We start from the raw sequence: 12,807 nt of genomic DNA, 5'->3' as shown, positions 1-12,807 counted from the left end.
GATGGAACTCCAGTGGGGATGGGTCCTTGGGTGGGGATTGGAGCAGATCTTCTTGCTCCAGACATGCCCGGTTAGCTCCTGCTCAATCCCCAGTGGCCTCTGTTTGTAGGACAGTAGGGGACACCCCTCCAGACATGGGACTTGCTGTCCTTTGGGGAAGGAGGCTGCTTACTTAGCGTGTCTTCATCCTCCGTGTTTGTGGTGCCGGGACTCAGGTACTTGAAGGGGGCCAGGAAGGTGGACAGTATGCTCACTCTGTCTGCAAGGGAAGAACAGAGATGCAGCTGACACGGAGTCTGGGAGTGTTCTCAGCACCAAGGCTGCCTGGGGGCGGTGGGGGGAGTGGTGGACAGGTCAGTTTGGTCTCAGACACTTTGTTCTAGGTAAGTCTTCTGATGACTGTCTGACATTTTATCGAATCCCTGTCCTCACCCTGTTTTAGCCTCTACTACTCCTTCTTCCCTTTTATCTCGGCCCCTCCCCTTGTCCCTCAGAACTTGGAGCACTCGCCCAGGTGTGGCCCTGCGTGTGTTCATAGGACACTGGGCAGAGCCTGTTGTGTCAGTGTCATTTCATAGACAGCAACTAAAGTAAGCAAAAAATTTCAAAGTCAGAAGGGAATCATGCAAATAAACCCAGGACTTGTTTTCCCCATTTGTGAAGAATTTGTTTTGTGAACTTGAAATGCAAAAGAAAGGATGTATTGGCACTAAAACCTGGTCACTTGTTGGGCATTTGGCGTGGCGGCGAGGTGGTGTGGGCAGACAGTCAGCACAGGGCTTCTCAGGACTGGCCACACAGTGGCTCTGTGGACAGAGAGCCCGGGCTGCCCTCTGCCCACAGCCCTGAGCAAAGGTGGGGCTGGGCGCTCGTCCTGGGCACAGTTTCAGAAATACACCAAACTAGGAAGGGCTGCTCCTGACCATTTCCCATGGTCTCTGCTGCCTATTTTTAAAATAGTTAAGGAATAAGTAAAATTCCTTCTTCTAGAGACTTCTATGGGCTAAATTAAACCACAGAATTTAGGACTTTTTTCCACACATAGACCCTGCTGCACTGGATAGGACGGTTCATGGCACCCAGCCTGTCGGCTCCCAGGTTTCAGCCCTTCAGTTCTGCACAATTAGTTATGCTTTGTTATGAATCACGACCAGGGTCATCAGAAAGTTACGTAAGGACCTGTTCGCACTCCTCATCCAGCACGGTGGAGGCGTGACAGAGGCCTTGCCGAGTGTGCCATTGTCTAAGTGGACCCGAGGCTTGTTGGCCGTGGGTGTAGTCACTTTGCCCTGTGGGACACCTCCCCTCTCCTCTGAAGCCACCCATGCCCGAGGGCAGGTGGCCTAGTGGGCTACTGAATTCACACCACACTGCTTGGCCAGGACTGTCACCACTAGGACGAGTGCCTGTGTGGTGCCGTCATCTGGCACTGTGTACGCCCACCTCAGTGTGATTTCTCTCCAAGTCGCTAAGGGGTTGTGTGTGCCCTTGGCTGCAAGGAGCCAACCCCAGCCTGAAACTTGCTCCTATTTTGGAGACAGAGCCTATTTTCTCTCTAGCTAAGTTTCACGCTGACATTCATTCCGGAGGCTGTTCACAGCTGTTCTTTCTGTAGGGATGGGTAACAATGGGACGTTCACACAAAGAGAACAATAAATAACTCAAACATAAAATGCCTGCTCTCTCTTTGTTCTACTGAGCAAGAATAAGCCCAGGAAAGGATCTCTTCTCCTGAAGCCTCATGGCTCAAGCCAGTTAGCTGTGAGAGATTGGAATCGTGGGCTTGAGCTCTGATTTCACTAAGCGGACCGGTGATGTCACAGAGGGGGACGCTCAGCCGCTTTGCTCTGGAGGCTCTCAAATGAAACGACCGTTTTTAAATAAAGCCACAGAAACACACTAAACTACTTCAGAGCTCACCTTAGCAAAATTGAGAAACATACGTTTGGATATTACAGCAATTTAGGAAAAGTACCACACTGTCCCAGGGCTGAGGGAAATGCATTTACTGCAGTAACTTTTAGGAATTGTGAGATTTCCTATCATCTTGTTTAGAAATTAAAATGTCCTGAGTTAATGGGGTGGGAATTACCTCTAGGTGTGATAAATGACTGATGATCCTCCCTAAAAACCACAGGTGGACACGAGACAATTCCGTGTGAGGCCTCAGGAGTCACGAAAGAGCGTCTGACCCGAATCACGGTGTCAGTGTGCTGCCTGCCCAGTCAATGGGCTGCATGTGCAGAGGCTGCCTGGCTACTTGGTCCTCAGTTACACTGTGGTGTTACTGGCAACGTGACTTAGTTTCCCTGATGTGTTTCATTCTGAGATACGAAGTTCAGAGTCAGCCTAAGGCCGTGGACATGTGCCCAGCTCCCAGCCTGCATTGCCTTCCCCTCTGAGCAGAGGCTATTCCAGGAGGCCCCACATTCTCCTCTTCTGCCAGCTTGGAAGTTTATCCTGGAAACAGCTGCCAAATTTTCTGGATCCTTCTTTCTTGTCTTGCCTTTGTCAAATTCTGTTTAACCTCCCTCTGTGTCATGGGCCATGTCCTTAAAATCAACAGCATCTTCCCTGTTGCCAGGGCCCCAGGCATTGAAAAGGAGTGTGAGGAGCACTCATGACTCAAGGAGCAGAGGCGCTTGGAGGCAGCATTAGTTCCTATTTAGTGGAAAAATTAGATGGACTCTCTCAAGAGTAATCACCTACGAGTGTTCATAAGCAGAAGTGTCAGGGCGAGTGGAAAACGAGCGCCAGGACAGATGTGCGGGGGGCACAGACTCTCCCCCTGTGGGAGAGGGAGCCAGGTCCTGCCGTGTGCTTCCTAAATCCAGGGCCACGATTTGGTGCTATCAAGCAGCTTAGCAATTTTTAGATTTGTCTTTCCACTTCTGGATCTATTTTGGAGAAGAAGGAAAAGTGTAACTGTGTTATATTACCCTCCGGAGTGAGAAGAGAGATGTGACCGTGTCAAACACCTCAGGGCTACATCTCAGGGCTCCAGAAAGTTTATTGTAAATTTAGAGCACACACAAAAGCTTGAGATGGGGTAAATATAATTATTCTGTTGTAAATTTCTTCCTTTGTTCCTGAGGCAGTCACCTGTCACAAGCTAAACTTGTGTATTTTAATCTCTAGTCAGTCAGTACAAATAACATGAAGAGCATAGCTAAAAAGTCAACAAGGGAGAGATAAGATACTAAAAAAGGCCAATTCATTAACAAATCAAGGAAAGAGGAACAAAAATATAAAGAACAGGAAGCAAATTAGAAATACGACAGATTTAAACCCAAATACATTAGCAATGAACATTACATATCAGTGGACAGATCACTTTGAGTAAAGTGCAAAGATATTCAGATTGGATTAAAAACCCAAACTTATCTTTTTGTTGCCTACAAGAAACCAACTTGAGATGCAAAGATGTGGATATATTAAAATCAAATGATTAAGAAAAGCTATACCATGCAGAGCAAGATGGAACAGTGATACTAGCAATAGACACAGGAGACTCCAAAACACAGAATATTGCTGGGGATTAAGGAGGCCATGACAGCAGTCAGGTCATCGGAGAGAGTGACGTCCTTGGCGTCTGTGCACTTAGGGTGTCACACAACATGATTCAAAGCTGACAAAACTGATGGGGTGGGACATGCACAATCACAGAGATTTCAACACTCCTCTCTGAGTCACTGCTAGAACACACAGTGAGAAAACCAGCAGAGAGCAGAGAATAGTGCTATCAGCTGGTGTGGCCTAAATGATACCTGTAGACCCCCCACTCAACAAGACTAGACTCTACATGCGCTTTGCACCCACACAGAATATCTAATGTTAAAAGATAGATTATAAGCTACAAAATAAGACAGGTCCCAATAAACTTCAAAGTATTAATGCCATCAAACTCTGGTTACTTTGTGACCATAACATAATTAAGTAATGGTAACAAAGATACCTGGAAAATCTCCATAAACTCAGAAATTAAGTATTGACATTTTAAGTGACCCAAGGCTCGAAAGAGACATCACAAGGAAAGTTAAAATCTCTTTATTTTCAAAGATAATGAAAGTGTAACATGTCACAATTTGTGGAATGGAATTAAAGCAATCCTTGGAGGGATAGTCATAGCTCTAAATTTATGCTTATGTTACAAAAGCAGAAATGTTCAACATTAGTGATTGGAGCTACAAGAAGCTAGAAAGAAAAAAAAAGACAATTTCCTACTGAACCCAAAGTGGACAGAAGAAGAAAAGAATAAAATTAGGAGAAGTCAAACAGGAAACAGCAGAGCAAAAAGCCTCCAACGATGCCAAAAAATGGCTGTCTAAAAAAGTAATAAATCAGATAAGCCTCGAGTTAGACTGATTATCAAAAGAGAGAAAAAAACCCATGTTATCAAATTAAACACATAAGTTCCTGTAGTCACTAAATAAGACAAAATGGTAATAATGTGAACCTCTGTATGCTAATAGATCCAGAACACAGATGCAAGAGGCGTGTTCTCTGAAGGACACACACCACCCAAGCTCACGGATGGAAAAGCAGAAAACACACAGAGTGCAATATATATTAAATGTATATATTTATATGAAATTTACATAACTCCTAACAATAGTCTGTGCCTTAGAATCCACTATGTCCATAGCTAATTTATACACACATATAAATTTATGTACATATACATTTAATTAATGGGTACAGAACAGCTTCACATAAAAATTCCAATCCAGATAGTTCCCCCAGTGAATTGCAAGAAATACATAAGAAATTATACCAATTCTATGTAAAGTCTCCTAGAAAATAGAAGAGGTGGGAAGAGTGCCCAAATTATTTGGTGAGGCCAGTGTTTATCTCAAGCTAAAACTGACCAATGATGGTATAAGGAAAAAACTACAGACCAGTAGTTTTCATGAGCAGGTGAAAGTCTCTAACAAGACATATTAACAAATCAGCTTCAGGCTGGGCATGATGGCTCATGCCTGTAATTCTAGCACTCTGGGAGGCCAAGGCAGGTGGATTCCCTGAGTTCAAGGCCAGTCTGAGCTAGAGCGAGACCCTGTCTAAAAATAGTGGGGCATTGTGGCAGGTGCCTGTAGTCCCAGCTACTCGGGAGGCTGAGGCAAGAGGATTACTTGAACCCAAGAGTATGAGGTTGCTGTGACCTGTGACACCATGGCACTCTACCCAGGGTGAAAAAGTGAGACTCTGTCTCTAAAAAAAATATATATATATATATTGATCAAAGAACAGTAGGGAAAAACACACAACAAGGTCACAGGTCACCACTGCAACACACAAGGTCACATGTCACCACTGCAACACACAGAACAAGGTCGCAGGTCAGCACTCCAACACACAATAAGGTTATAGGTCACCACTCCAACACACACAACGAGGTCACAGGTCACTCACTGCAACACACAGGACAGAGTCACAGGTCATCACTCCAACACACAGGACAAGGTCACAGGTCACCACTGCAACACACAGAACAAGGTCGCAGGTCAGCACTCCAACACACAATAAGGTTATAGGTCACTACTCACTCCAACACACACAACGAGGTCACAGGTCACTCACTGCAACACACAGGACAGAGTCACAGGTCATCACTTCAACACACAGGACAAGGTCACAGGTCACCACTCCAATACACACAACAAGGTCACAGGTCATCACTCTAACACATACAACAAGGTCACAGGTCACCACTCCAACACACAGAACAAGGTCAAAAGAAGATCAAAATAAATAGAAAGACACACACCGTTTTCAGAGAATGGAAGAGTCAATATTTTTACAACATCGATTGTCTCTAAAATTCATCTAGAGATTCAATCCAATCTCAATCAATACCTATGGCATTTTTTTTGAAGTTGAAAGATAATTTTATATGGAAATGCAAAGGTCCCAGAATAGCCAAAACAATATTGGTAGTGGAAAAAAAAAAAGAAAACCAATGTGGTCATGGCACAGAGATAGGGCAGCTGACCCGTGGGACAGAACAGGGTGTGCAGCAGGAGAGCCACATCTATGTGGTCAATGATTTCAGACAAAAATCCCGAAGCAATTCAGTGAGGGAAACAGTCTTTATTACAAATGGGGTGAAGAAACTGGACAACACATTGAAGAAAAATGGCTTCTGGGTGGCGCCTGTAGCTCACGGGGTAGGGTACTGGCCCCGTATACCGGAGGTGGCGGATTCAAACCTGCCCAGGCCAGAAAAAAAAAAAAAAAGAAAAATGGCTTCTGAGCCCTACCTCACACCACATGTGACGTGACAATCATCACAACAAAATGGGTGATAGATTAAATGGAAAAAGCCAGAACTACATCTTCAAGAAGAAAATATAGGAAATGACGCTCATGAGACAGGACCTGGGACGCACGGGCAAACCATGACCTAGTTTGAATCAAAATTAAAAGCTCAGCTCATGAAAGAAACTGCCACCAAAAGTAAAAGGAACCCACCGTCTGGGATAGTATAGTCACAATCAGTGTGACTGGTTTTTTTGCTGTTTTTGGCCGGGCTGGGTTTGAACCCGCCACCTCTGGTTAATGGGTCCAGCACCCTACTCCTTTTGAGCCACAGGCACTGCCCAGTGTGACTGTTTTTTTTTATCCAGAATATAAGAGGAACTCTTACAACTTAATAATATAAAAAGAATTAAAAATGGACAAAATACTTGAACAGAAACATCACACTGTGGAGAAATGCCAACAACGGGTTGACAGCATCCCACTTTAAGGAAATGCAAATAAACCCACAAAGAGATGACAACGTCACTAGAACGGCTAATATTGGAGAGACTGACGGTGACACGTGTCAGCAAAGTGGGGAAAATGAGAACTTGCCTGTTGCCGTAACAACTTCAGAAAACTCCGGGAAATGTTCTGGCTGTTAAATATACACTTTCCCTGTGACCTGACTTTTAGATATTCACCGCAAATAAATAAAATACACGTGTTCTCAAAAAGACTCGTGCAAAGATATTTATAGACACTCTATTCATCACGATTTAAAACTGGAAATATCCCGGAGCTCCCTCAGCAGAAGAATGGACAAGTGAATTGCAGACTTGTCTGCCATCTGCATGATGGAACGCTCTTCAGCAAAATGAAACAGAATGAACAAAATATTCAAATGCATCATGATATGGGGGAGAGAAGGTGCTACGTGATTCACTTATACAAAGTCCCAGGACAAGCAAACTCCTGCAGGTGGAAGCTGTCAGAGCAGGAGTCTCTGAGGGTTGGTCAGGGATGGGCTGAGGGGTCAAACTAGGTGTCCAGCTTGGGGATGTGTTACAGGCATGTGTGCATTTGTCCTCGAATTGTAACATAATGGTTTGTACACCCTGATGTATGTAAATTGCATTTCAATCATTAAAATAAACATTAAAAGGCAAAACTATGACGGGACAAGAAAATAAATGCTGTCAAGCGAGCCTCAGAGAAGGGTTTAATCTGTAAAGAAAAAACTTGAGGGTGACAGACAGCAGATGGAGCCCTCTGCCAGGAGGGAGTAAATCACACATCCACGTAAGCGTCTACTTGTCAGGACGTAGGTTTGGGGGCTCTGTCTGTTTGTTTTATAGATGCGAAAGCTTTAAAGACGGTTAGATATTGCATCAAGAACAATCACAGCCTCAAAGATAAAGTCCTTCGGAGCCATCCTCAAATGGGCCTCAAGATGCTGCACGTGAGTAACTTGAAGGATGAGCTGGGAGCCCGAGGAGACAGCGGGCAGGGGAGCCGCGGCGGAGGCCAGAACTGGACCTCAGGCCGGGCACATTCACCTCGGGAGGCTGAGCTGCGGCCTGAGGACTCGGTTTGCCCACAGATGGTTGGTTGGAAGACTGTGAAAAGAGTAATCTTTTTGGAGCCCACCTTGAGGCTGTAAACCTTGTTTTATATACAGGTAATTTTTAAAAATTAAATCATAGCTGTGTACATTAATGCAGTCATGGGGTACAATGTGCTGGTTCTATACACAATCTGAAATAGTTTCATCAAACTGGTTAACATAGCCTTCATGTCATTTTCTTAGTTATTAAGACATTTATATTCTACATTTAGAAAAATTCACATGTACTCTTGTAAGAGATACAAGTAATTTCTAAAATAACTTTCAACAATAGTGATAAACTTTTTTTAATTAAATCATAGCTGTGTACATTAGTGATAAACATTTAAACAAATATTTTGGTATGTTAACAGGTGTTAGTTATCTGGAAAACTTGTTCATGTGGAATAACATTGGCTGAGAATTTTAATAAAAATGATAGTTATTAGAAAATCTAAGAATTTGATCTCATACACTGCTTCCTAGAAAGCACTAAATATTTCATGGCATGGGCTATTTAAAAACACTCAGATTAAGTGCTTTGGTTCTGTCTTACGTCAGAAATTGGAAGTGAGGTGTGAACCTTTGTATCCCTGTTTTGTAGGCCGGGTACATCTCACATCTCGGCCACACAGCTATCTCGAGCAATTACATAAGCAGGGGAGAAGGCTGACAGTTGGAACCCACAGAACTGTGCTGGTGCCCTCGGGCTACAATGCTTCAGCCTTTTTTATAAGTTCCCTTCTCATGTTTTCTTTTGCCAAAACACACTCTGACAGATGGCCTCCCTGAAGCCTGACCCACTTTCTTTCATAGCTGTGTATTCTAATCAAACACAGGTATGTCTTCAACTGGGCAGTGCTTCTCTAAACACAGACACAGATCAGTGTGAACAGGTGGGGTGCCCTGGGAAGCAAGAAAATAATTAACCTCGATGTGGGGAGAGGAAGGAGTGACATGTCGGAGTGGAGAAAGGAGAGTCACGGACCTTCAGGAGTGCATGCTCAAGTCTCTGCTTCCCTGACAGTCCCACCATGGCATGGGGGAGTTGGTGACTTTTAAAGACATTTGGGCCACACTGAGTTCTGCAAAACAGAGCGGTTTTGGTTCCTTAGGTCTTTAGGTGACTGCCAGCCATGCATCTCTTCCTGCACTTTCAGAGGTGGGTAAAACTCAAGGGTTTGGCCACTTGTTCATTGTGTGGGTTGACGTGTGTCCTCAGAAATTCATGCAGAAGCCCCACCCCTGTTCCTCAGAATGTGACGGTATTTGGAGATGGTGTCTTTAAAGAGGCAACTAAATTAAAAGAAAATATAGAGCTCCTAAATTCCTTCCCAAAGTTCCCAAAGTCACAGGAAGCTATCCACTACATGGAGGTTAATTCTGGCAGCAGGGAGAGCGTGAGTGCGTGTGAAACACGACCTCTGGCTTATGGGCATCTGCAGCGTGGCTGTCAGGTGGCTGCGGACTCTGTGCTTCTCGGATGGTTTAAGTTTCCAGGGTATTTCACTCTCCTCCCTGGCAGCTTCCCTCAAACGAGGCCTTCCCCGTGAGTGAGGTGGGCTACAGAGTGGGCAATGATCGCAGGGCAGGCTAGAGGACCCCAGATGCCTTGGGCTCCATTGCTAGCTGCACTCCAGCCGACCTTGGTTTATCATTGGTAAAAGGAAAAATGCTGAGACATGAAGAAGCACACACGCCAGGCTGTTCCCGGGGCTCTTCTAGGTGGGAGTGGTGGGCACAGAGACGGATGCTCTGACCATGGTTGACGGGAAAGGTGAATCCTTGCAAGAAAGCACGCTCACATCAGGAAAAGCATCTGGAGGTGTGTTTGCACTGCGAGGGGGAAGTGAGTCCCTCACCTCCTGCTGGACAATTTCCCTGATTGCTTTGTGGGACTCCTGAGTCACTCTGCTGAAAACTGGAAGAGCATCACATGCCATGAACGTGCACGCCCAGTGCTCCTCTCACCCATGAACCCACCCACGGGGGCCAACCTGGACATGCTTGGACACCTGATTGCCCTCCTCCCTCCTGCTGCTCTCAGCCCTCTCCCTGGGCTGCTGGTTGTCACTTGGGCTGCTCAATAAGCACATCTTGCAGGGGTTTCCTGTCTACTCTTGAACTTGCTGCAGAATCGTTTTTCTTGAGCGAAGGTTGTGCAGAGGTCCAGGAGGAGAGGGAGTGTGGAACTTCTTGGGATCACATGTGGGTTCAGGAGACCAGACGGGGCTCCCAGGTGGGCAGAGAGCCAAGAAGGGTGAGTGCAGGGGAAATTTGGAAATGCTCCATTTCCCTGTGTGTCTGGGATGAAGAAGGCTGCGCTGGGGGCAGGTCCTCAGGGATGTGGCGGTTGGAGTCCCCTGCCATGGACAGTGGGTGGGATCCCACAGAGGTCCTCCTCAGATGGCTCCATGCCACCAGTGACCAGGCCAAGGGACGTACAGCTTCCCTGTGCACTGCACAGTGCCAGCGTCCACAATGCTCACTTGGTTTCGTAACCTCCAGTTAAACTAAACGCACTATTTCACGTAGTTCACCCAGGACCCCGGTCAGTTCCCTTATTCCCTGACGTGGCATTGGGCTGGCCCAGAACCCAGTGACTCACTGGTCCTGAGCAGGACCAGTGGACCCAGTGTGGAGGCAGCTTTCCTGGCCATGGTCCCTTTGCTGCCCACTACAGCAGCCCCAGCTGCCTCTGCACCTGGGTGGGGTGGGGTATCCCTAGCAGCAGCTGCCCCTAAGGAGGCTGTGCTGGCTGGAGGGTCTCTGGGTTACCCCAGGTGTCCCCTCAGTGGCCACTGCTTTCTTTGCTTGGCTGGGCCCGGAGGCTTGGGAAGCAGCTGTGAGACCGGTAGGGCTGCTGAGTGGCCACCTGGAGCTCCTGGGCCCTGCCTGGCTCTGTTCCATCTGTCATGGTGCCAGAAGTCCCACTGTGCGTCCTTCCCCCTGTCCTGGCCCAGAGCTCTCAGAGAAGGCTTCCGTGGGGCTTCTGTGAATTCAAGGTCCATGAGGAAGGGTGTTTTGGGAGCATCCCCATTCTAGCTGGTGGTGTTCCCCTCGGTGGCGGCCTTGTGGGGTGGGAGACACCAAACCTTCCACTGTGCAGTCACAGAGGCACCTGCAGTAAGCACCTCGCCTGCCTTTGACTGACTCTAAAACGAACGTATCATCATTGCAGGAAATGTGAAAATACACATTATTTAAGAAGGAAACATATTGCCTACACCGTTAGCCATTTTGCAGAGTCTTTTTTACTGTCTCATTTTGACAGGCAAAGATTGTGGAGCCTGATTATCAAAGGAGACTGCTTTGATTTGTAAACACAGTATGCATCATTCTTAATGAAACGGAGGGAATACTTTGCACAGTTTTATAATCCTTTTTTCCCATTATATTATATTGTGAACATTTTCCATTAACTATTCTTTAGAACGCGAGTTGTAATGTCTACATAACACATTGCAGTGAAAATATGGAACAGGACATGTGTGACACCCCCGGACACAGAGGGGGTTGCCAGTGTTCGCAGCACATGGTGTGAACATCTGTACACGGTAACCCTTTCCCACACCTCTGACTATGTCCCAGCTGAGGTTCTTAAGGAAGAGCTGGCTTCACTGGGAACAAATAATTTCAAGGCTCTTCATATCCCAAATCAAATTACTTTCAGAGAGACACTTTGGAGTGATCAGGACTTCCTTCTCAGTCCTCACCAGCTACAAGTTTTATTTTAAATCATTGCCCATTTTAAATAAAAAAGTGCATCTCAGAGTGCTAATCTGCCCAGGGGGCCACTAATAGGGTTGCCCCTCTTCACAGGTGCTCAGCCCTGCTCCTTAGGGGGTGTTGGCTGTGTGATCAGTGGGCTTGTGTTAACCTCTGAGCCTTTCTGTGCTGAGAGGAGCCAGGTGAACAGCTGAGCAGGGGCCTGATTCCCTGAGCATGTGGGGTGGAGCTGGCTCCGAGGATGAGGGTGCCTGCATCCCTCATTAATAGTCCATGAAGCCAGACTGGCAGGGGACTTATCCCAGCCTCAGACATCAGTGCAGTGGCATCAGTGATGGCCCAGAGGAGGCTGGTGGGCTGCACTTTGGGGAGATCGGTGGAACCCCTCAACCCTGCAGCTGATGCCCAATGTCCCAGCTGCTCATGGCCCTCGGACATGCTCTGCTCACAGGAGCACCTGTAGCACGTGGCCCAGAGCTGTCGAATCCAGGCCCAGAGAGGCAAACCCCATCCTCAGGACAAGGGGCTTCCACCTTTCCCAGTATGGGCCATAGCCTTGACATGCCCTGAAGCTGGATGGTGTAAAAGTGTGTGTTCTTTTAGGTGTTTTACCTCTGTGGCTGTGGGTGCTCAGCGGTGCCAGTTGGGTGGCCCCCACTGACCTATGTAATATCAGGGCTGGGATAACAAAATAATAAAGCTGGAAGCAGTTCAGTCCTCTTTCTGTGCATACAGACAATGGAACCAGTGAAATCTAAATGCATGTCCGCGTTCAGGACGGAGTGGCTGCTGCTCTAGAAATGTCATTTTCTAGGGAGCTTGTTGGCATCTAAATTGCACCCGGGGTAGCCGTGATGCTCAGACAGCCTCTCCTCTGCTCCAGTACAGAGGACTTCATGTCTGAGGACTCTCCAACCCCATCACTCCCTGTGGTCAGCTGCTGTGGGCTCTGCTTCCCCCCTAAGACCTGCAGACACAAGAACTCGGGTGTGCACACGTGTGCCTTCTTCACCCATCAGTGCTGCTGCTGTGGGTCCATCTGCGCTGCCTGCAGACACTGCTTGTCATGTGCAGGCACAGTCATCAGCCTCAGGACCCGGCACTCTGGGCTTGTCCTCTCCTCCAGCTGTGCCTGTCCTTGGTCTGTGCTGTACCTCCCATGGCCCCCCTGGGGCTCCATGCTTGGCCTCCTTGGCCCAACTGCCCAGGGCAGGGCTAGCGTGGCCACACAC

General features: G+C 47.1%; 1 protein-coding gene across 1 annotated transcript in view; it reads right to left on the bottom strand.

Annotated features, from left to right (window-relative positions):
* Positions 1–12,807, bottom strand: part of ADARB2 (adenosine deaminase, RNA specific B2 (inactive)) — a 184,645-nt gene that overhangs the window by 103,444 nt on the left and 68,394 nt on the right. Inside the window, exon 2 of the mRNA XM_023511329.1 lies at positions 173–259. Coding sequence (XP_023367097.1) covers positions 173–259 — 87 coding nt within the window. The remainder of the gene's footprint in view (positions 1–172; positions 260–12,807) is intronic.

This window comes from Otolemur garnettii, unplaced genomic scaffold, assembly GCF_000181295.1.
Source record: "Otolemur garnettii isolate 467f Iridium unplaced genomic scaffold, OtoGar3 scaffold00019, whole genome shotgun sequence".
NCBI classification, from domain to species: Eukaryota; Metazoa; Chordata; class Mammalia; order Primates; family Galagidae; genus Otolemur; species Otolemur garnettii.
Note: the sequence above shows the minus strand (reverse complement) of the source record. Positions and strands in the feature narration are given on the sequence as shown.